This window comes from Scleropages formosus, chromosome 24, assembly GCF_900964775.1.
Source record: "Scleropages formosus chromosome 24, fSclFor1.1, whole genome shotgun sequence".
NCBI classification, from domain to species: Eukaryota; Metazoa; Chordata; class Actinopteri; order Osteoglossiformes; family Osteoglossidae; genus Scleropages; species Scleropages formosus.
Genome location: NC_041829.1, coordinates 3235766 through 3261173, shown reverse-complemented (window position 1 = coordinate 3261173; position 25408 = coordinate 3235766). Strand labels below are relative to the sequence as shown.

Sequence of the window (25408 nt, the reverse complement as noted above, 5' to 3'; positions counted from 1 at the left end):
GTTGTTTAAAACAAAAAATGACAGAACCCAGTTTATAAATGAAGAGCTCAGTTTTAAGCTGCTATTGATTATGATACATCACCTGAGCGATGAACACAAGCTATGAGGAGGAGCCATTGCACAATACTGTGATGCAGCATTTATACATGAGGACCTCTTGGGCAGTATTTTGTGGAGAGCTACAAGTTACTGAAGCAGCATTCGCACGTCTTTAAGGGTTTCAGTTCATTGCCCACAATCAGTCTCTCATGCAGTCCCACAAGTGACTTGGCAAAGACAAAGGAAAGTGGTAACTGGTACTTAAATGATCACCAGTTGCAATGTGTAGCATTTGTTGGGAAATATTTTGTGTCAGCTCACAGGACCAAGTTTCCAGAAGTTCATAGGGTTTCTCACAAAATGATTGTACAAACTTGCGTTCAGTGCTCAAAGCTTACATACAAATCAGCACAAGGAAGGAGGGTTGAGACTGTGCGTCAAACTGATGCTGTGAAACAAAGGTAACACTACCAATTTGGGGGGTGGGAGTGTTTTGTAAAGAAGGGATGAGTTGCCAAAAGGACACAGCATGAGGCGTTTGTGGAGCAGATTATACTGAACTGGCAGAGGGTGAATAAAGAGCAGCTGCCTCACACAGAAGACACATTTAACATGGCTGCGATGCAGTTGGTCTAAGAGAATGGGAAGATAACCGTGAGAGATGAGAAAGAAGGCTCGGCTCAGCACAGCACTTCCACCCCAACATAGGCCACAAAGGAAACATACTTTTCCATTTGATTACTCCTTTTATAAACAGAACGGGTAAAGCAATTAAAAACAAATGCGATCAATCACAGGAGAACAGGTCCCATTCCGATATAGGTACTGTATATATTTTGCACTGCTCTTGTGAGAACCTGGTATTCCCAGAGACATTCCCTTTTAAAAGCCTACCTGCAGTTTGTAAAGTTCTTACAGTGAATACAAAATGTGGTCAAACATTCTTTAATATCTATTTTTAAGGTAACATTGCAAAATCTGTGTCAAAGCAGAAAACAATCATGCTACCAATTGTAAAACATGGAACTGGATGAAAGTAAGTTAACCAGACACACACCTTGCTATGTAATCCTCAACACGCAGGATTAGTTTACTATCCAGAAACACAAGCATGTGAAATATGCCTGTTATGTGGCCTCGTGTGAGAATAAGTGGGCTTTGAGCACTAACACACACGGGGGGGGAGTGTGTCCCATTACTGTGCGCATTTCTTCTCTCCTTGAAAAGGCACTATAAGCAAGCAGAACCTAAAAACAGTGCCACTGAAAGGGACATGACACACACCAGCTCACCATAACACTGTCTACACTTACAGCTTATAGAATCTGTCCACATTTAAAGTCCCTTTTCAGGAAGAATGGCTGACATTCACACGAATGCACAGTAAATATGGAAAAACAAACGGCTCAGTTCACCATCGCTCAGCACTGACACATAACGGCCAACTCTCCAACCCAAAAACTACATGAGCAGCCTGGCTATGGTTTTAGGACTGTTTCATTAATTATGCTTCTCCCAATTAAAAATACTTCAGCCATTTCTCAACGGCATAACTTGCACACAACATGGCTGGAGCACACAGCAGTGTTAAACCGCAACAAACCCAGTTAAAAGAAAAGCGAAACCAAATAAACGACTCATTTAGTTTGCACCCTTTCTGCAGCTGTCGCTTGTCAGTAAGTGCCTGTGTGACAACTGTCTGTGCCTCCAGCAAACACAAAGTACGTGAGGGGCTCGGCGCCGAGAGAATGGTCCCAACAGACACACAGCAGCCACGAGCAGCACACACACGGGCTGTTACCTCGGCAGTTCTCTGTCCTGCGCAATGTGTCTGCACAAGGCCAGCACCGCAACTCCGCTGTCCAGACATTGCTTCTGTATGTACAAGACAGTGGTGGTGTTGGGGGGGGGGGAAATAAATCAGCACACAGCAGGAAGTGTCAAAAACTCAGAAGGAAGTGAGATAAGTACGTTGAAACACCAATGGCAGGGCATATACACTTGAGTAAAACGATTTTAAGGTTTATCTCCTTGATGGAGAACATTCTCCTCATTAAAAAATGGCTGCAGCAAAGGAACACAGCAATGAGGTCAATTCAGAACTAATCATTTTTTTAAAACTCCAATTTATTTAGGACACTTTGAATTCAGCTTGGATGATTCCTTTAAAAAGTGAAAGAGCATACATACTGAACTTCTTTCAAGTCCACCAAGAACTAAGATGTCAAATGGTTAATAAAAGTGCAACACCCCTTTAACGTCACCCTCTGAGGAAGGACCCCAAAGCGAAAATGCAGCTATTAAGTTGTGTTCTGGCTGGAGGAACAATAATGGACATTGAATGATATGATGCACGGACACTTTGCTCCACGCAAATGTAGCCAAACGAAATGGCGAAGCTGCATTCAAAAATGACGCGGTGCAATACGTCATTAGAGCTCCGCGCAAGATGGCCTGCAAGACGTGTATAGCAGAGAGAACACCTTGATAAGCGAAAAGTCCATTGACTAGATTTGAGCTAGTGGTGCTCGTTGCCATGCGTGTTCTTCGTGGACTGATGTGTATGGCTGTGTAATCAATAACAGTAAGGATGCACACACATCGTGCACTCATCCCTCACACAATGATTTTATAGAAAATGAGAGAAAAAGACCATTTCCTCTTACAATGGGGTAACAATTCAGTACAGAATTTGTTGCCTGTTAGATGGTTCTTCAAGCAATCCTCACAAAGACAGCAGGGGGGTGTCAAAAACTAACTACACAACATTGCCCTGTTTATATTTGGTGAACTTTTCTTTGCACTGGCTTCCTATAGCTTCCCAAATCAAATTCAAGACCCTGGTTATTGTCTACAAATGCATCAATAGAACTGTTCCCAGCTATTTATAGGTCTTGATCAACCGCTACACCCCAGCCAGACCCCTTCGCTCGTCTACTTCTGCTCACTTGGTGGTCCCGCGCATTAAAGTTCAGAGGTTCTCCGTTCTGACTCCATTGTGGTGGAACCACCTTCCCCTTTCACTTAGAACTGCGGAAACACTGTCTACATTCAAGAAGTGTTTGAAAACCCACCTTTTCCAGATCCACTTCACCCAAGATCTCCCCAGCTCATGAATGATGTAAATGTTCATGTACCGTAACTTCATGAGCATCCCCAGATACAGCCTTTATTCAGCCACTACTCTGGCATTGTATTTGCTTGTTTGTGTATCTTATGATAAAAAAAAAAAAAAAAAAAATGGTAGGAGGGTATCATGATTTGTCTATCCTGTGTTTTATGCACCTACTTGAACGATGAACCTCGGTGCAGCAAGTGGTAGGGAACAAACTAGGTTTACTTGAGAGTTACATGTTTGCAGCTATGTCTCTTTCTTAATGTAATGCATAAATTGTACTTTTGCTGAGATGCACATCGCTTTGGACAAAAGGGCCTGCTAAATGAATAAATGTAACCTATTTTTCCCCATCAGCAAAAACAATGTTAGGTTGATCCGTCATAAAGGAAATTCACCTAACGATGATTTCATGCAATGATCATGAACCCAGTTACAGAAGGTATGGGTGCACAGTCAGTTTGACATTTTATTGTTAGATATTTTAAGAAGTAGGCAGTTATATGTTATAAGTTGATTAATTTTTGATTAACAGTTTTTTCAGAGGGGGGGTGCGGTGGCGCAGTGGGTTGGACCGCAGTCCTGCTCTCCGGTGGGTCTGGGGTTCGAGTCCCGCTTGGGGTGCCTTGTGACGGACTGGCGTCCCGTCCTGGGTGTGTCCCCTCCCCCTCCGGCCTTACGCCCTGTGTTACCGGGTAGGCTCCGGTTCCCCGTGACCCCGTATGGGACAAGCGGTTCTGAAAATGTGTGTGTGTGTGTTTACATCACAGCAGTTGGAAAAGAAATGCTGTCATATGGGAGAGGGAAACTAATATTCATTTGAAGAAAACAAGTGGATTAAAGACTCCGCAAGTTGTTCTACACTGACATAAGTGAGCTTTATACTTTGACCCAACAGCAACATACTCTAAATTATCACAATTCATCTGACATTCATCCTATATTGTACAACAGGTCATTTCACCAATTACATTTCTTGGAAATGTTCCTCACTGGACATCTGTATTACTGTACCACTGTACCTCTGGACCACTGTGCTTCTATTACTATACCACAGTACCTCTATTACTGTACCTGTGCACCACTGTATTACTGTACCACTGCACCAAGCAGATTCCCGGCAACCCTCAGCGAGCACTTCACTACTTGAGTTTTCACACCCCCCAGGCCTGAACCCCCCCATGCTAGCACAGGCCTTCAGGCCCTTCTCAGGCAGTGATGAGCTCGGGCTTGTAGGCTGGCACACCAGAGCATGGCCGCACCTGAGACCCCACAACTCTACTGCAAACATTTCCTGGGGAATAAGCCCAGCCGTCACACCACGCTGCTGCGGGCAGTTACCGCTGTCAGGTCTACCATGGACACGTTGTTCATGGACCGAGGAACATTGTCACCTGCTCTCACAGTGAACATCGAGGCTGCCTGAACACAACTTTTGCATTACATGATGAAACGTGCTGTTCCAAAAGTTTATTTTTCAAGTGCCTCACAGCAATTTGGTTAGTTACACAAGTTGCATTAACAACTGCAATAAAACAAAGCACAACATATTTCCGATAATCATTCCAGTATTCCTGGCAGGAGGGCAAAGAAAGCAACACATTACTGAGCCTCACAGATGGCTGTAAAGATGTGTTTTACCTGCACTTCACATGTGAAGGAACACAGGATTCCTTCTCAGCAGTTAAGTATGGATGGAAAAAATGACCATTTTAATGAATAAGTACATCCATATTTAAATATACGTAAAATACTGGAACAAGCAAAAACTTTTCCAGTAGAGAACATCCAGACATTGCATTAAGCAAGCAACCAAATTTAATATTTTGCTTGTAAATACACCTAATAATCCACAAATATTTAGCAGAAGATGCACTAATAGCTTTAGATCATTTAAACAGAAGTGAGAACCAATACATTTAAAAACAATATTTGACTGATGACAAAATTTAAAGGCAGACCTCAAACAAACTTGTTAAAAGTCATTAGACAACAGGACGGGATGCTGACTTGTGTCCTTAGGGTTGCTGGTTCAAATCCCACTGCCACCACTGTTTCAGTACCTGTGATCCTGAATCAGTTTGGTAAAAATACCCTACAGTGTAAGTGTGAAAACAGTTTTAATTGCGTTTGTATAAAGACCTCATAACAAACGATAACCTTGCACTGCAATACTCATATCAGTTGTAAACAAAACTCAAACATTATGTTTGCTGCTCTTCCATGATTATGGATAAAGATTTCAATAACAAAAAAGCATTTCCGTTAATTATATTTACATAATAGAAATTGTACTGAGAACCATTAAGACCACAGCAGAAGATGTATGACAGTCAGGAAAAGCTTTTAAGCTCTTAGAGAAAACTGAGAGCAATTGCCATGCAGAAATGGACAGCAGCAATGCAACAGTTGATGTCAGGAGCGGAGGTGGGTACTTCCTTAAAAATGTGTTGCCATATCTGTGCTGGCACTTACGTCTTTCTCCGATCGATGTGGGAACATCGAATTCTGGCTGTAGTACATGCTTTCATCGGTGTAGTCACTTTCGCCCCCCTCTAAGAACTTCTTTCTTGTAGCATTAAACATGCTGTTTGTCACCTGCAGGGAGAAAGGGAGAGGAGGGTTTAATTTGCTGCTATTCAAACCCCCTGGCCTACCTTGAGCTCTCAGCTCAGAGGACAGACCAAGATGGTGCTGCTCCAACTGACATGTAGGGACAAGCAGAGGAGGAGGATGAGGCATGCTCACAGCTCATACAGGCTCCCTCATCTGTAGACACACATGGCCCTGAGAGACACCAACCCCAACAACTAATAGAGAGCAGGCAGAAATTAGAGGCACTACATCTTTTGAAAACCCAGCTGTCTGCTCAGCTTGTAACCAAGTTCAAGTGATGATGTAAAGTAGTGGCGCCACTGCATCGGTCCGCTGTAGGGCAATCACATACACATTGACTCACATGTATGCACGCGCACACACACGTAAGGTCTAGCAACAACTCAAGGAAAGACTTCAGAGAAAGTCCACTATTTCATAAACCACACCCCAAATCAGACACCATCTGAGACAGCCTGGTAACGAAGTAGGCAAATAAGGTAGCAATGGACAAATTTAGTTACCTGATATAAGAGACATAACAGAAAAAAAGCCCAAAGCCCAATACCATACTCATTCACATTTCTTCATTTAGCTGATGCTTTTCTCCAAGGTGACTTACAGTGCTGAGGTAACAATTATTTACCCATTTATACAGCTGGGTAATTTTACTGGAGCAATTTAAGGTAAGTACCTTGCTCAAGGGTACTACAGCCGGAGGTGAGGCTCGAACCTGTGACCTTTGGATCCCAGGGCAGTAGCTCTAACCAGTAACTCTAGCAGCTGACCCCTACTCACAAAGGAAGCTAAGAACTATGCCTGGACCCATGCAACTGAGATGTGGAGAAAAAGCTTTTTAAACTACACTCAATAGGCGTTCTCCTCCACCTCTATAACACACACAAGAATGAAGTATACAAAGTCGATCATCGACCTCCGACCTAGGGTGTCCTGGTGCCAAGTGCACTGATGGACACCCTTATGCTTGAACATGGTGTTTGTTATGGATAAACCGTGACTAGCACAGAAGTCCAATAACTCACCACTCGGGTTCAGATCAGGGAGGCCGTTCCTCCCAATCACGCCCCTTCAGGTGTCACTGTCGCTACCCACGTGGGCGTTAAAGTCCCCCAGCAGAACGACAGAGTCCCCAGTGGGAGCGCTTTCCAGCACGCCCTCCAGGGACTCCAAGAAGGCCGGGTACTCTACACTGCCATTAGGCGCATAAGCACAAACGACAGTGAGAGATCGTTCCCTGACCTGAAGGCGCAGGGAGATGACCCTCTCATTCACCGGGCTAGACTCCAACACATGGCGGCTGAACTGGGGGGCTATTAATAAGCCCACACCCGCCCGCCGCCTCTCACCCTGGGCAACGCCAGAATAGTGGAGAGTCCACCCTTGATCGAGAAGAGTGGTTCCAGAACCCAAGCTGTGAGTGGAAGTGAGCCCGACTATATCTAGACGGTATCTCTCAACTTCCCGCACCAGCTCAGGCTCCTTCCCCGCCAGTGAGGTGACATTCCAAGTCCCAAAAACCAGAGTTGGCACCCGAGGTTTGGGTCAGCCGGGCACTCGGCCCTGACCACCGCCCAAATCACAATGCACCGGCCCCTTACGGTCTCTCCGGCAGGTGCTGAGCCCACCGAAGAGCGGCTCCACGTTATGGCTTCGGGCTGAGCCCGGCCAGGCCCCGTGGGCATAGACCTGGCCACCAGGCGCTCGCATGCGAGCCCCCCCCCAAGGCCTGGCTCCAGGGTGGGGCCCCGGTGACCCCATACCGGGCGGGGTAAACGAAAGCCTCGATTTTATTTTCTTCATAAGGGGTTTTTGAACTGCACTTTGTCTCGTCTGTCATCCAGGACCTGTTTGCCATGGGAGACCCTACCAGGGGCATATAGCCCCAGGCAACATAGCTCCTGGACTCATTCAGGCACTCAAACCCCTCCACCACGGTAAGGTGGCGGTTCACGGTTCATAGATATTTTTATTTTATATATATTCATTCCTACTACTATATGATCAACAGCATCTGTACATACTCTCTGCCATATCCTATTTTATTTACTTGTACATAAATTTCTTATTTTTAACAACTTGTTCATTTGCACAATTCTACTATTTGCACTTCTGGTAGATGCGAAACTGCATTTCGTTGCTGTGTACTTGTACTATGCAATGACAAAGTTGTATCTATCTATTTGCACCTAAAACAATATACCAAGGTTAAAACGCTGCTAAACCAGCACACAACTGTTCGACTTTGTGGAAAAAGTGCATGAACTAAAGTTTGTTACATTAGCTCAATGCAGACAGATCAGATTTGTGAGCTCAATTTACGCAATGCACAGTAAGTGCAGTTTACATGTGTGAACACACAGCACTCACATGCAGCAGTGTACCAACAGAAACAGCTATCAGAAAATGATGTGTGTAAAATTCCTGTTTGTCCTGTTTAATGAATGAGGAAAAGTTTGAAATTAAACTCAGCACAAAGACAATGATAAAAATTCAACCCAACGCAAACCTTTGGAGTCTGGCTTACATCATCATGGTAACTTTTTACATATATTCAAGAGAAGACTTTGGGAGAAAATCCTCTGCAATCCTGACCTTATATAGTTCCTTAAACTGTGGCGCATTTCAATATGACAGCATTATCTGTATGTAAGAGTGGCAGTTCCAGTTTCCACATGAGCTCAGGGAGGAGGGCTGAGGTCCAGCCCTGTTCCATTACAGTTTAAAGATACAGGATAGATCCTAACCTAGTGTCTCTGACAACAAAGTGGAGGAAAACAGTTCAAGGATTTGTACAACTGTAACCAAGCAATAAAAACCTTGTGCTTTTATATTAAGTGTGACAGGAAAAATAGAAGCACCTGACCCGACTCTCGAGGGCATTAGTAAGGATCAAGAGTGGAGGTGCACACATGCAGATTTCAAGACAAAGTGCAAGCCTCCACTGAACTCAGTCACTCTCTCAATGAGAACTCAGAGCAGAGATTAATCTGTGGCAGTAGGAGAGCAGAGTGGAACGTGAGTCGAATGTCACCTGCGAGAGCTGTTTGCAGGAGTAGGCAGTAGCCAAATTCCTAGAAAATCAATGAAATTGAAATTTTATGAAGCACTTTGTGTTACACTTAAATTCACAATGGGTGTGACGACATGAGTAAGTCATTTAAACTGAGAGGTGTCATGTATATGGACATATTAAGCAGACACTGCAACTGGATTTTATCTATGTGTATATTTTTGTCATTAACATCTAATATTTATGTTAAAATACTAAAGAACACAGTAAACTACTTTCATGCTGCACTATTTTTCACCTTCGCTTCTGAATTGATCGTCTTGTGCTTTTTCATTCCAGCACCACCAGATCACTCACTTTTTTTGCTTGCCAGCCAGTTTAAAAAAAAAAAAACAAAAAAAAAACTTAAAGGAAATCTAACAAAAAGTTTTCTATTAAAAAGGCAACTGCTGCACGACAGCCTGACACAGACTCAACCAATAACAAATCTGGCAGCCTTGCTGCAGCATGGCCAGAAAATTATACCACAGAGAGTACGGCCATTGTTACACGTTACCACCAAATGCCAGGAATAAATAAAGGTTAATGGGACAGACATTGCAAGTTGCATATGTCAACTGGAGGACAACCTGCACACTATCAACCCCCTCAAAGACACACATGCCTAAAACTCACTTATGAAGTGTAAGAAAAACCAAAGTCACAACAGAACGTAACCGTTAAACAAAAAATTGTGCAAGCATAATACTGTAATTTGCCTTGAACAAAGGCACCATATTTATTACCAACATAGAGCAAGCAAAACTTAGCCTTTAGGGTCAGGTAAAGCACCTTAAATGAGGGTTTCAGTCACCCGCAGGGTAAGCCAGAAGGTACCTTCGCCACACTGATTTACAGGAGCTATGTGCTGCCTCCTCCTCCGGCACAGCTGTCCAGGTTCTGCGATGCACATCAGGAGGAAGGCAGAGAGGTCACTGGCAGGATTAGTGGATGGGATGAGGGCCAGATGGCAGGGTACTGACCCAGATCCCGAGAGAGCAGAGGGTGGGCTCATCCAACTAGCTGGGCAGCTGGAGGGGAGGAAGGCTAGCTGGGGGTCAGATTGGGTCTCTCTGGTCCCACACAGGTCATGCAATAACCTGCTTTAAAGTCAGCAGGAGCTCAGACAGTACAAAGCCAGCATGGCCAACATTTCCCATCCATCTACAGTTAACTCCAAAGTGGCATTTGAAATTGGCACATCAAAGTATGGAGTTTACACTCATTTAAAGTGCGACCTGGGTACCTGGGTTTCAGAAACAAAGACAGCTGCAGAAACACTGTGGACACCAAAGCCACAGCGCTGCAGTGCTCAGCCTTGACGCTACCATTTATGAGAAACGGGATTTGTTCAGAATTGCAAGTAATCAGCTTTGAACAAAGGCAGCACTCAATGCAGACGCTTTACACTTTGGGGTGAGGTGTGTACAAATAATGGATGTCCGTAGAAGCAAGCTGGTGTATAAAATGGTCAGTGTGGAGCACAACCTGCAAGAAAAGTGGTCAAGAAGGATGATTTAAATCAAGAATGAAGTCAAGCATATTTGCTGATTAAGTATCTGGCATTTGGGACAAACTTAGCACCCATAGAGTGCTAAGACCCTTGTCAGGCTCAGGGTAGATAAAGAGTAACAGCTGCTTTCACGAACTGACAAAGACCTGGCAGATCTCAAGAATCACTAAGGGGGGTGGTTGACTTGGGCAGGCTGTTCGAAGCAAGACAGCACACTTGGCTGCCATGGCAGAAGAAGCCCACTCAAGCAGTGCTTTCAGATATCCCCACCTCCTAACTGTTTGAATAGGGTAAATATCTATTCAATCTCACTGGATCCCTTTGCCTCCACTGTAAGGTTCACCCTTTTAGATTCTTAACTCTGGTGAAGTTTCCACCAAAGAAGTCATTACATTTTGACTGAGATCCTGCACTTAAACCCCCACTGAGGTAGAACTGTACCTCCACAACCCAATATTCTTCGGGAATGGGTCTCCCTTCCCCTTCCCTGCATCTAGACAGCCGCACATCTCTTCAGTGCTGCTGCATGAAACGCCCATCTTCACAGAGAGGCGTTCCTTCCCTTCATTAGTCACATCAACTGTACAGATGCAGAAGCAAGAAAGGAGTCCTTTCCACTGTTAGGTTTTCCCGAAATTAAATAGTATACAAGACCAGAAAGTTTTATTTTTGGAGAGAGAAAATGTGCCTTAATTAAAAGCCTGAAATACCTGTGTGTGACCACAAACTCATCTGGAAATACTAACTTCCAAAAGGATACTTACTGACAGGTGAACTTTTGATGCATCTCATGTAGGAACATGGTTACGAAGTGATTAAAACAGCTACGCACACAGAGGGTGCATTTCATTTTTTTTTTTTTTTTAAACAATGCATAAAACAATGCATTTAAACATAAAACATTAAACATAGCACATTTCTCACACATTTTCAGAACCGCTTGTCCCATACAGGGTCGCGGGGAACCGGAGCCTACCCGGTAACACAGGGCGTAAGGCTGGAGGGGGAGGGGACACACCTAGGACGGGACGCCAGTCCGTCGCAAGGCACCCCAAGCGGGACTCGAACCCCAGAACCACTGGAGAGCAGGACCCGGTCCACCCCACTGCGCCACCGCACCCCCTATATATTAACACATAGCAATGCAAGTAAAATATCTACAGTTGAACTAGCATGGTATCTAGTACAGTGCATTAGTTCTGAGATGTTTATATTCTGATATTACTACATTTCATACATTTTAAAAAAAAAAATGGGGCATTGGAATAACGTCCCCCATTTCTGTATGAATTAGCCTTAGTCACTTACCCACACAAAAATCCTTTTCAGTCTGTATACTGTTAAACACAGATCTTTGCTATTACATGTGTGGTTGAACCATCCTTTTTCCTATTCCTGTCCATTGTTCCAAAGCATTCACAATAAGAATCGATGGGGACCGATGACGAGGATGCTTGGGATGAAGCATGGTTCTGTATCATACATACCACAGTGTCACGCTTGAAACTGTACATCCATAATATAACAGCTGCACTGATCAGGACAGGGGATTACTGTACCATGTGTTTCACTTTAAAGACTTACTCTTTAACAGCACCAAAAAATCGGTATTGCAGCTGTCAGAAATAATTATTTCTTGGTCTGGTATCATGCATAATACCTCAACACAGATAACCTTGCACTGAAGAAAGATGACTGCTGTTTTCTCTCAATGCCTAAACAATCAGGTGAAGCTCAGCAGCTAGTAGCTGAGTAGTCTCCAATTACCCGAGGTTAACTGCGTCATCTACTGAAAGCATCCTGTACCTCAGAAAGCTCTCAGAACAAGAGCAGTGCAGACAATGAGGTCAAGATCTTGGAATCAAAACAAAACACTTTCCTAGGAAAAGAAACCAAGGATTTGGCAAGCAAAGCAGCAATGGGTCACCCACAAATTAGAATTTTCCAGACAGCTTCGGTATTTTCACTCATTTCCTGGTAGGGTGGTGGTGCACTGAGTCAAAACCACTGTTGTACCCCCATGTTTGTCCCTTCTGCATGTCTATTCACACCAAAGCAATCAACTGACAGGGCTTTAAAAAAACTGACATCTGGCCTGCATTTTGCACTACCCTTTCCAAGGCATATACAAATCAATCATAACATCCCCAATTTTTGTTTTTTTGTTTTTTAAAAAAAGAAAAAGTATGCAATGGTTCTCAAAAATGCATCTAATCTCCAGAGTATACAGGGTGATGGGACGGGGCATGGGGGGGAGAAGCAGAGCGGACATATGTCTGCTCTCGGCCATGGAGACCACACCATCTGTGGTGCCATGAGATTCAGGCAGCAGGGTTCCTTGGGCTGCCATCCAGTAACACCACTGAGTCACTGGGCAGAGCCCTGCTGGTGCGGTCCCTTCACCCACAGAGAGGACAGAACCAAAGCCTTGCCACCACCCACTGGAGCACTGACCACAGCATCCACGTCTCCTCATAGTACACATGAAATGTTCAGCTAGAATACACATTAGGTCCACATTACTTTTGTGCATGGCATAACTGGGGGGAGTTTCCTCATGCTCCTTAGAAGGTTGCTTTGTTCTTTGGGTAAACAGCAGGCTAAGAAATAATACTGGATCTCCAACAACTTGTAAATGGTTTACTTCAAAAACAAACATTTCTGCACCTTATAACAACACTTGCACTGGTTAAAACAACCCTGCTTTATCTAACTAGTTTTCTTCAGGTAGGGACTTGGATATGTAGTCTGCAGATGTGCAGCGCAGGATCAACCACTAATGACAAATAGTTTCTGAAACTGCAGACACTGTGAAATACAAAAGGACATGTGAAAAAGTAAATAAAGAGAGTGAAGACTAGCTCCTTTGAGCACTGTCGAATGAAGCCAGGTAGAAGAGCACTACACCACACCAAATTGCTGTACAACACTTGTCTTCCCATAGTCATTAAGCCCAGGTTAGACACTGAAAGAGGTCAAGGGCAAACAACTACACGCTACTACAAATATGTGCCTTTTGTAGTCGAGACAGACTGACATTTCTACGAAGTGCCACAAGTCATACAATAAGCCATTCATCTAAGGTCAAAACTGGAGAACAATGAAAGGCACGTAACAGACCTGCTGACTGTTTACCTAGCAGCTACTGGCAGCAAGACTTTGAACAAAATCTCGTGGCTCTCAAATCTCTCCAATCTAGTATTATTTCTGCTAGAGGGACTCCTCTTACTGTCAGTGGCTGACAAAAAAGAGAAACCACCCAGCTGGAGCTCAGGCTGCTTCTGTGCAGAAGGCAGGAGAGGCATGTGACACTGTTGTGTGTTTTCACAACATGGGCCCTTCCACAGCCACATGGATGGAAGCAGAAGCACAGAAGAGCTGCTTTGAGATGGAGCGCCAAATGCCACCTCGCAGGCACCGACGTGAAAGCTTTGCAAGCATAAATTCCAGGAGTGTACGACCGCACTTTGCGAACCGTGTGCTGATACTCAAACCCTGGCAATGAGTGTTGTCCAGTTAAAGGTGAGGAAGAACAAGAGCAGCTGACAGTAAGTAGTTTGACCACACACATAAAACTGCTGTTACAGAAAGAACATTGAAACCAGGGACACTGGCAGAAGGAAGATGAAAATTTCAATTCAATAGGGGAGGGGGGCCTGACTATTTAACGAGACTAGGTCAACATACTAGAAAAAGTGACTAGTATTTTGTGTTACAGGTTGAAGCACTGAGTATATGTAAAACTAAATGGGCAATATTTCCATGAAATACCATTTAATCCCAAAGACAAAAAAAAATCTCATATAAACACAATTAAGACCAAAGGTCTGTTGGAATCCGAAGTTAAACATGCCTTTAAGTTACCATAAACACAGGTTTCATAATACATACCTGCCTCAATTTACTCACCATTTTGGCTCTGTAAATCTCTGATTTTTTTTTAATGCTTTGTAAAACTTTCAGTTTAACTTTTTCATTCAAATTTATAACTTTACCATTCATTACACAAGGGAACTAATGTACTAATCCAACTATTAATGTTAAAATTTTTACATAATTTAAAGAGTCAGACATCCCAGCTAGGGGAAGTTCTGAAAGTATACATATAGTAACAGTTTGGCAGACTGCCTGCCCGGTTGGTCATTTTCTGTGTGGTGCACTTTTAAACTGAGATCAAGCGGTGAGATTTCAATTAGTGAAGGCAATTAATGTGGAAAAACCAGGTTATACCTACAACAGGACAACAAAGTAAAACTTAAAGAAGTTGAGTGTGGTATTGAAATGTCATGTCTGAACAAGATCAACGTGCGACAGGCTGCTCTTCTCCTTTCCAGAGTGACCACAAAGACACCTGTTCATGCAACTCCTCTCAGCAGAGCAGCGCCACAATGCCATATCCTGTTGAAAGCAGTAAGTATTGTCCTGTGCTCTGCATAGCTTAGCGTAAGAAACCCCAGGACCCACAGGCTGACAACCACGGTGTCATGTCCACTATGTGTTCATGGCAACGACACAAGTGTCACTTCCAGTACGCAGGAGTTTTGCTTCTTCAGTACTTTTACAGAGACTTTACTATTTGTATAACACGCTACAGCACAGGACAATATTTTCCCCCTAAATGAACGTTCTCCTGATCAGTTGAGATCCTGGGGAAGATGTAACAATTTAAAGCAGAATGCAATGTTACCCTCCTGATAAACGTTTGACGGCTTTAATCTTCTGAAAGATTTCCGCTGCAGACCAACAACATGGCACAAGTGATGGGTACAGAACTCCTGGACAGAGCACATGTCATTAGAGATACAGCTATAAAGACAACAACAGAGCTATGTACAGTACAGCGATGCTTCCACAGCATCAAGATACTCAATGACATTAGCACGCTGCTATTGCACATTTAATGTAACAATGAGGTTAGAAAAAGAAAACGAATGATGCAGGGATATAGCAGGGGAGAGATTAACACAAGCCACAAAGGCTCAAGGAACATTGTTGTACCAGCTATATGCTAAGTATCAGTATGAGCCCACGCAAGGACTCTGTGCCCATTCCACACAACCACAATATCACCACATCACAGACATCTGCGTCATAATGTAACTAAGGGTAACTGCAAAACCTTCCCCTTGGAACACAGGATCTTCCTTTCAGATTTATTTATACAGCTGCAATTTCTACCAGGAGCATTCTGCATTGAGCACTCCACTGAACAGCACCACCGCAGCAGCACCTTCACCTTCCATCTAGGAATGTAAGCCTGATATACTTTTCCTCACAATGCCTTAACCATTGCACTGGATGGCATGACATGGCATGAAAGCTGTCATTTTTACATTCTATCCTCTGACAAAAGTCATTATACTCCATGGACATGCAGTGCAGTCTGAAATTCATGACACCACTAGAATCACCCACTTAGGTTTCCCATGAGAAAACCCCACATGTTTTGGCTTTAAGGAAGTATCAACCCTTTAGTTCAAGTTTTATTGTCATAAGTACTATGAAATTCTTGCTTGAGTGCTTCTCCACAGACTATAGATAACACAATAGATAGCACTACACAAAAAAGCAATAAATAATACCAGTACCAATAACAATAAATAGCCAGAATACTTAAATCCAAAGTGTGCCCTGCAATAAAGGAAAAGTCTGGAACACACAGAAACAGTGCATTACAGAATGAGTACTGCAAATCAAAATATTACGTTTAGGATTTTTAAAAATGGAAATCTATGCTATGTCAGCTAGTGAATGTAGGTTGCAGAATATGCTAAGGACGGGTGTAAAGAATTCCATCAGGAACAGCACGTTCATTCTTGGGGAGTTCAGGGAGGGGGCCCCAACTAGCCAGTTCCAAAAATCCCTGGGGCTCCTGTGACAGGAAGTGTTGATTGCCTCAAAAAATAACTAACACTCAGCTTTTTCTGCTTGCCGTTTCTATCACGATTCCCATAAGGCATCTCCACAGCAACACACTTTCTCATTAAAAGACATGCACCATTTAGTGCAAAGGGTTATTCTGCTTCTTCTATAAACACGGGGATTCTCAATACCCCCCCCCCCAGTTAAACGCACCAATGTTAGAATGTAACAAAAACAGAGCTGCATGCATTATAAAAGCCTCAAATAGAGAAAATCCACTGTTCTTTGTCTTTCCGGAAAAATAGGGCTTCAGAATGTCGACAGGTTAAGTTCAACCGTCCAGAAAAGGCCAGGACAGCATGAAGAGCAAGAAAAGATATTCACAAAAGAACAGGTAGCATATTCAATGTTTGGGTTTGAATCTTCATTACTGAGCATCCTGGTATACTGCCTGGGCAAAAGGCCTTAATGTGCTGTGACTGTGGAGGGATTGACTGGATCTGTGATGGGATTTTGAACCCATAGCAAAGACAAGGGAGTCAAAACAGTCATTTTTGGCAGTCCTCAACTGCTGGACTGCTGCTGCCAATCTGAATTCTTTGTTTGGCAAATTGTACTGGAAGAAAAAAGGAAAATGTTAAAACATCTAGAGGAAAGTTTTAAACCTCAGTACATCTTCATCCCACACTGCATAACAAAATGAAACCAAAGAAAAGCAAAATACAGCCTCTAACAGAGAACCCAACTCTCAATATCAGGACGATAACTCAGAAATTTGAGAGTACAGGGAAGAATATTAAATTTTAAAATGTTGGAAAATGGAAAAAAGGTCTGCAATATCAGAAAACTTAATGCAAGCACAACAAATCACCACATATGAGTCTGTCAATTCCTCATGCATCCCAGAAGCGTTACATTTTATGATAAATATGCTGTGTCCCCTTCACCAATCTGAGTGCAACATAAAACAGCAGTCTGGAGAGTGAAAACAAGAGATGCTTGAGAAGATTTTACACCATTTTATTTCTGCAAATACTCATCACACTCAGTGGAGCAGGAGTGTGTGAATTTAATCACGTAAGACAGTAGGTGGCACCATGGCTAGAGGCACTGTCTTTGGACTCAAGATCCAGGTTTGAATCCCACCTCCTGCTGTAGTGCCGTTGAGAAACATACTTTAAAATTGCTCCAGTAAAAGTTACCAAGGTGTACAAATGAGTAAACCACTGCCAGTAGCTTAACACAAGCTGCTTTGGAGAAACATGCATCCGAATTTTCACGGATTACAGGATTTCCCTTTAGCTATGGAGTGCAGGGATTTTTGAGAGGGAGCACCATAATTGTTTACCTTCCAGACACCACATCGCTATGTTCAGGTCCCATTGAAACTTCCAAACTGATTCATCAAGGCTCTCTAAAGAATTGGTATTCGATAAGGCTTTTACCCATATTGTTGCCATAAACCTCAGAGATGACAGTATATTGTGGGTCCCTGCAACACGATGCTAAAAGGCTAAATAAAGTGTGTCCTACGGTAGAAGAACATATAGGACATGGATTTAAAAGCTGGGGTTCACAAGCTGTCAGATGTCCTACAAGGGTCACCTGGCCAATTTGATGTGAGGGTGTAAAATAAATGTCTGAGTAATTTCTACGTGTCTATTTTCATAAATGGCGATTGAGTAACTTGTACAAACATCACAAGGCTCCCGGTGGTTCTAGGAGCCCCCAGAAAATCGGTGTCCTCCCCGACTCCCAAAAGTAAGCCATAAAGTCTTTGAAACTGGCCCCACCCAAAAATATTTCTTGTCCAAAATCACCAGCAAATTATCTAGTTAAAAAGCACTGATTTCTTTGAGGACCTCATCCAGTCTCCAAGCTTCAAACCTTCATGAAGCAAATTTTTCCCCAATATACAGGTTGGTGTGAAATATGTAAAGGCATGTTTGTTTCACTGTCCTTGAGGTGAGAGGAGCGGGTTGTGACATCTATCACATGTTAAACATGCATCCCTTAGCTAAAAGGTTGGCAAGAAGTTTAGCAGGACTATCCCCCCATAACTGATGGAAATCAGTGTGGACCAAGCATTATTAAATTCTGCTGATATTATCAAGCAGTCCCAAAATTCTATAAATACTAGGGATGTGATGCAGCTGATAGAAATCCACATCCGACGAATGCCAATTTAAATTTATAACGACTAATCTGCATGCATATATCAATTAAAAGGCAAAAAAAGAAAAACTTTTCCTTTTACAGAAATTTAAAAGTGGTTTATGCTCAAATATTAACAAGATAAGCATTCATTTCTACCAGTATGAGTATTTTCCACATAACTTGAAACAAGCTGCATATACAGTATATGAACTTAGACAAGTTGTTTTACACTACCCAAAAGACTACAGTGACATGCATGGTGTGCAAAGCGTTACAAGGTAGGCCTGACACATTTCACTGCGTAATCAATATGCGAAGAAACGTGCAAACCACTCAGTAGTGATTCACATGTAAAAGTGTGTGCCGGTGCGCATGTAGTCCTGTATCATTAATCACAATTCTCTCTCAAGGGCACTTAGACTTGTGGACAGCAACACACACACATAGAAAATAAAGCTGCATTGCATTGACTACTTTATTCCCGCCCACATCAAATTCGTATCCGCCGAAAGAGCTTTAATAAAATGATGGATTTTGGATCTGCCAAAAACATTAAAAGTGCAACAATCTCTAAAAATATTTAAAATACTGAAGTTATTTTAAAGATATTTTAGATTTTACAGTGAAAAAATGCATTTAGGATGAGGTAAGTCCACTGTGGTAGAACAGTTAACGCAGTAGCAACAGGAGAAAACACTACTGCATAATGCTTAAACCAACCAACTACCTCCAGTCATTTAACTGTTTACGTAGCCTTAATGCATAAATTGTATTTTTGCTGAGGTGTACGCCGCTTTGGACAAAAGCTAAATGAATAAATGAATAAATGTCCTGTACTGTCAGAAATATGTACCAATACAGCTTCCCCCCCAAAAACACTTTTACAGTCATGAGTTTTTGAAGAAAAATATGAACGAACTTTTGTTTTTGAGTGACATGACTGAGAAATATACCAGAGTGTCATACAGCAGGCACCTTCTTTAAATATCATGATTTCAATACACAACAGTGAAAAAGTTCTATTTTTTCTTTTTTTATGTAGGACAGTCACCATCATCAAGCCTTAAGGTGTGACATATAAGAAGGCTATTTTATTAAATAACCACTTTTTATTCATGAAATATGAATAACAGGGACAATGGCCACTGGTCCCACTTGTGTGGACACAACCACAGCTTCACAGCAGCACAGACTAATTCTCTGTGGCTTCACTGCGTAGAGTGCCTCATGACAGATGTGTCGAGTATGTGGCCTTGCGGGTGTACTCTTCACATATGCAAAAACTCCTACCATAAACCAGTCCCCTCCATACTGCCTTTCATTTAAAAACACACACAGATGAGCTTTCCAGTTCACTTGTGTTGACACTAGCAGATGTAATTCAATGCACTGTTCCTTCTTCTGAGACTTTGTGCTTCCAGGAATGTCTCCACATGATCAATAAGACACAGAATGGGTCATTTTTACCCAAAAAAACAAAAATAAAAACCACACCTTCACTACTTTCATACACTGCAAAGTCGCTCATACTTGGGAAGTCAACCAATGTCTTGCCATGTACATCACCAGATGCAGTTAAAGCAGAAAAGAGGAAATCATTTGAAACAGTTCATTTCTAGTTGGGGGAAAAAAAAAAAAAAAAAAAAAGACCTGACAAAGTCTCTTTTAGTTCTTGTTTATTACAGCTTCTCAAACCAGGTCAGTCTTTATCAAATGACCAAAACTGAAGTGCTCCTTAAAAAAACAGACCATTATAGACAACATTTCCGTTTTACATAAATGAAAATGACACAACAGCTTAAAAAACAATAACTCCTTTACAAGAAGCATCACTCGAAAGAAGACGTGAGGAACGAGTACCTCTGAGTGGCCAAGACAGCAAGTAACACTTTAGCTAACACTTTTCGCCAAAGCGACTGACAACGCTACAAGGAGCACATGTAACGGTCACTACCACAATACACAGCATGACCTGTGTACAGATATGAAACAAGATTGGTGAGGACCAGGTACCAGATGCAGAGGCACAACTGCAAAACCTTGCTGTCATCAATATGCTTACATTTATTCATTAGGCAGACACTTTTCTCCAAAGTGACAATGGAGACCATGTTCTTTTCAACCAAGGTTATTTACAATGCTAGATACACTACAGTACACTATACTTAGTCACCTACTCATGCATGCATACAACGCAGCAAAACACAGACATTCAAAAAAGCAATTTTGAGTCACCATTTTAACATGATTTAATTATATTCATATAATGAATATGATTTAGTCATGTTTGACAAAAAGGTGGATGCTAATGAAATGCTGAAAGTACATTGCAAATATAACAATGACAATTTCAAAAGGGCACAAAATGCTTAATGCACAGATTTGTATTCCTTGATACTGCTCTCAGAAGTGGCTTGACTTTGCTAAATATACCAACTACCTACAGTCATTTAACTGTTTACGTAGCTAAGAAATGTAAGACAAATTTAAGACGTGTAAAGTTAACACAACTGAACACAAGGGGAAATTTAAAGTCACCAATTCTTCAAACAAATGTTTCTGTACTGTGGGAAGAAATGCACACAAGACAGTGGGATAATAAACTCCACAGACAGAGCTGGATTCAAACCCACATCTGAACACTCAACCTAGGAGCTGCAAGGCACAAGTACTATCCATTGTACCAACATGTTGTCCCATAACAGCTGTAACACATACGGCACAGAGAGGCCCATCTGTTGACTCAGGTCACATCACGGTATCTGTGGTTCATAAACTGAAAGGTCTATCAATCAGTGGTGTATTTTCAATTAACTAAGGTGTCACAAGTCTGCTGAACTTACTGTTGGATCCAACTGCACTTCACAGCAAGTCTACAGAACAACTGTCAGCCTGAGGTATCAGCTGCCAGCTATGAGAGAGTTCAAATCCCAAATTCAGAAGTGAACTTGTAACCCTTGAAGAGCTTAACTTTCATTATTCACCATTTAGATGAAAGAGGCAGCCAAGTAGTTTCCAGTTAAATATTTTAAAACATTCAACATGTTGAAATCTTAATTCTTTATATTTTCATACAGTCAGACTTCAAATACTCTGAAGGCACTGAGCATAAGAACACACTTCAAGCAGCTTGTATAACTTCTTGCACATGGTGGACAATACAGTTAATGTCCAGAAGCTGCATGTGAAAGCCATGAGGTCAAACACATAACTGCACACATGTACATTCTCTAAGATGTCTTCATCTCAAAGCACTTCAAAGCTTATAATATTTATGCAAATGAGGACAGGTTCCAATCCCAAAGCCTTGGAGATATACATTTGTTAAATCACCATTTGCTGAAGTTATACATCACAAAATAAAACCTGCCTTGAATCCGCCCCCCCCCCCCCCAAATGCAACAGACAATCTGGCACCTTAAGCTGTATAATTTTATTTGAGTTCAACTACCTTATTCTGTAGCCCATGTTCCATCCCCCATCCCCCCCCCCCCAACTTTTCACATGAGTTAGAACAAGAAACTGCAGTAACATTTGTGAGTGTCAATGTGGCAAATGAGTAGCTGTCCTAATTTCACACAAGCAACTATCATTTTCCACCTTCTTCTGTGCCCACTGAAGAAACCGCAAGGTTTTTTTTTGAGCAGATGAAAGCTCACTTCAGACGTTTAGATCCCCAGACTCCAAACCAGCATCTGCATACAGTAACAGAGGTGTTCCCCCACCCCCAACAAAAGGGATTCCTCATGGAAGTGCTTAGTCTCAAGGGCAATTCTGAGCTGCCATGTGTCTCACTGGGGTGCACTGCCACATTGGTACTTGAGGAAATCTAGTCAAAAATCACAGAAAGAGAAGGTTACTTCTCCCAGGATGGGGGAGACTACTCAAAATTATCTGAAAAGGAAGATGAGAAGTGCTTCTGGTGTTTCTTACTGGTGTTCAAAGGGCTGTAAAAGTGAGCATTTAAATACAAGTGCTGAGCCACTGTATTTCCTTTTTCTCATTTCAGAAGTAACTGGATAACCAAGTCCTATCCTATGATTGCAATGTTTAGTTTTTTTTTTTTTTTAAACTGTGTTGGGAACGCACTGTAAAACATGTTTAAAAGACAAGAAAGTCAAGTCAAGAGACTAAGCAGTGCAGAAGTGCTTACTGAGCAGCATTAACTGTATTACAGCAATGTAATTTTCTATGTGCTGTTCAAACAAGTGGCACCAAAAAAGGCAACAACTAAAATAATTCACCAAGGTGTCCTGCTTCACTTTACGACAAACATTAAACTGTAAAACTGACATGAATTTCTCACACCAGTTTTCTTCAACTGCCTTAACTCTAGAAGAAGCACCATGAAACATTTATAATGGACACTGGTGGAATTAATAGAACTTTTATCCTCATGTACACAGCAACATGGAATTTTAAAAGAGCAAGAGGGAAAGAGTAACTGAACAGGACCAGGCAGACTTATGGAAGAAAAGGCCTCCAGACTGGAGCAGCAGGAGGAGGACAGTGGAGGAGACACTAGTGACTGGAAGGAGGACAGTCCCCCAGAAGTTCAGCTCGATCAATCGATGCGCTCGCGTTCACAGCGCCTGAGTGAGCCCTGCTCCAGAGCATGCAGCCTCTCTTTTGCAAATTCACTTACAGCAAAGCAAAACCGCACCGGTGCGAAAGCAGCGATGGATCGCGGGAAAAACCAATGGAAGCGCGCGCGCGCGCGCACACAAACACAGAGAAGTTGCGATCGGGGAGGAACTCGGAGAGGACAGGGGGACGACACGAGCGAGCGGGATGCTTTCGGGCTCACAGCGGAACTGCCTGCTGGAAAAAGCGTCACTTCGTACCACACACACACACACACACACACACACACACACACACACAGAGAGAGAGAGAGGGAGAGACTGACTGACTCAGTGACTGACCGACCGCTGAGGCTGCACGTCCGCGCTGAACGGATCTACAGCCAGCGCTCAGTTTGCTCCTCATCATGTCATGACACAGTCATGTTGTTAGCGGGTTCTGGGATCCCCGGCCCGGGGCCTGTCCTGTGCCTGCCCTGCCCGCCGGTTCTTCTCGGAGAGACTCGGCAGCACGGTGTGTGTGAGACTGAGGAGGCGGGCCAAGCGCGGGAGGAGGGCGGGTTAACCGGGGCCCCACTGCTCCCGCACTGCCGCTCCTCATCACCGTCCTACAGAGAAGCAGAGCTCCACACAAAACCCTCGTTTAGCTCGAACCCAACTAACCGGAACCAGCACCCCCCCCCCCTCTCCTCCTCCTCCTCTTCCTCCTCCTCCTCCTCTTCCTCCCCCCCCCCGAACTACCACGACCGCGACCAAAAAAGCGGTCCTGCGTCAACATGCTACCAGGCTCCACTGCACCGAACACTGAGATTGTTTGAAGTGCAGAAAAAAACAGAGAAGAAAAAAAACACACTCACCGGCGCATTAATTTCTCTTCTCCTCGCAAATCCAAGATGGCTGTTCGCTCCTCCGCGGGGGAAGTCGGGAGATTGACCTTTACCCTCTGACCGCGCGGCGACCTCGGAACCACCTCCAGTGCGGCCCGCTCTGCATGCGGCGCTACTTCCCCTACTGCGAGTGAATGGTGGTCGTGTGCGACGGAGTTCTGCACTGCTTTGCTCTCACGTTGTGCAGGAAAGAATATAATAAACGCGAATCAAGCAGAGCAACCTTTTCTGCATGGTTTCACGTAATTCCAGTGAACTAAAATGATCACATTTTATGGCTAATTTGCCCCCGTCAATTAAAAAGAACGTAGCGCCATGTGTAGAAACGCCTCATTTATATATTTAGAATAGCAGTTACGGCTATTTAGCCTCTTTAAAAACTCCATGCTGTTCATATGCCCTGCTGTCAGTGGTGGCGTGTGACGTGTGCGCTCAGGTGCCCGAAAAATAGTGATGTAATAAGATAAGTGGCCTCAGTGCGGCACCGGGGATGAGCACTTTGGAAGAAATACAGTATTATGCGAAGAACCTTCTCCGACCACTCCAATACTAAATGAGTTCAAACATCGAATATCATGTGGAGTTTGAGAAAGACTAAAGGACAGAGAAGGGAACTGGGAACGCCTGTTAATAAACATACTGGCCAATAAAGCAGGAATGGCAACCAGCAGAGCGTCATGTGAACATTATGGGTGACTTTCTCACCTTCAAACATATTTCAAATATATTTCACTTTCAGGGAAAAATTAGTTTTGTGCTAAACAACTCACAAACCTCGCACTGTATGTTGCCTTGAACAAACAAATTGGCTCAATAAAGCTTACAAAAGGTTAAGAGTAATCAATGCTTTGAGGACACTGTCTTGAGGTGAAGAAAATCTGTCACGTCACACGTTGTTTAAAAGGAATACATTACTGTTCATGGCAGTATGTTGGTTAAGAACACGAATCACCATTTCCTTTTGTCCAAGGCAATTTATGAGGTTAGATACAACTTTACAGCAATTTACCAGTCCCACCGCAGGATATTCTCACTATATCTATTCATTTTAAGCAACTGGGGTGTCCCCAACCCTAACCCTGGTGGTATCGCTGAAGAAAGCACTCTAACTGAATTACTGTGGCTGTACAAATAGCTAGTCGTTTAATAGTCACATAGGACGATTGGAGTCGTTACAATCATAACAATAAATCTTGTATTACTGAGTCATTTTCATTAGCATTTCACAGGTATTCATAGCTAATTTGCACAGAACATTATGGACAGACAAGTGTATCTAGAAATGACAATCAAATCAAATCAAATCAAAGGCTATTCTTGCTGTTCCACATGACTCAAAGTGCAGAATATTCCCAATACATGTCATGCATGCATTTAAATATAATATATCCTCTGCCACGGAACATGTTCTCTCACGTTCCTCCCTGTTCTTCCTATGCCTTTGGTTGGTCGGTGGGGACAACCGGATCAGGACAAACGAAAGTCCCACAGTGTGGACTGCATTTCACTGTAGAACAATCACTTTAGCAGCCAACATACTCTATGTTTTTCAGTCATAGATAGTAGGTGGGTAAGGGCACATTGTCA

General features: G+C 42.9%; 1 protein-coding gene across 1 annotated transcript in view; it reads right to left on the bottom strand.

Moving 5' to 3' along the window:
• The window catches only part of LOC108936595 (CCR4-NOT transcription complex subunit 2-like), a 38729-nt gene extending 15142 nt beyond the window's left edge, over window positions 1-23587 (bottom strand). Inside the window, exons 1-2 of the mRNA XM_018756071.2 lie at window positions 23281-23587; window positions 5630-5752 (exon numbers count right to left, since the gene is read on the bottom strand). Coding sequence (XP_018611587.1) covers window positions 5630-5752; window positions 23281-23343 — 186 coding nt within the window. The 5' untranslated portion in view covers window positions 23344-23587. The remainder of the gene's footprint in view (window positions 1-5629; window positions 5753-23280) is intronic.
• Between the last annotated feature and the right edge of the window lie 1821 nt (window positions 23588-25408).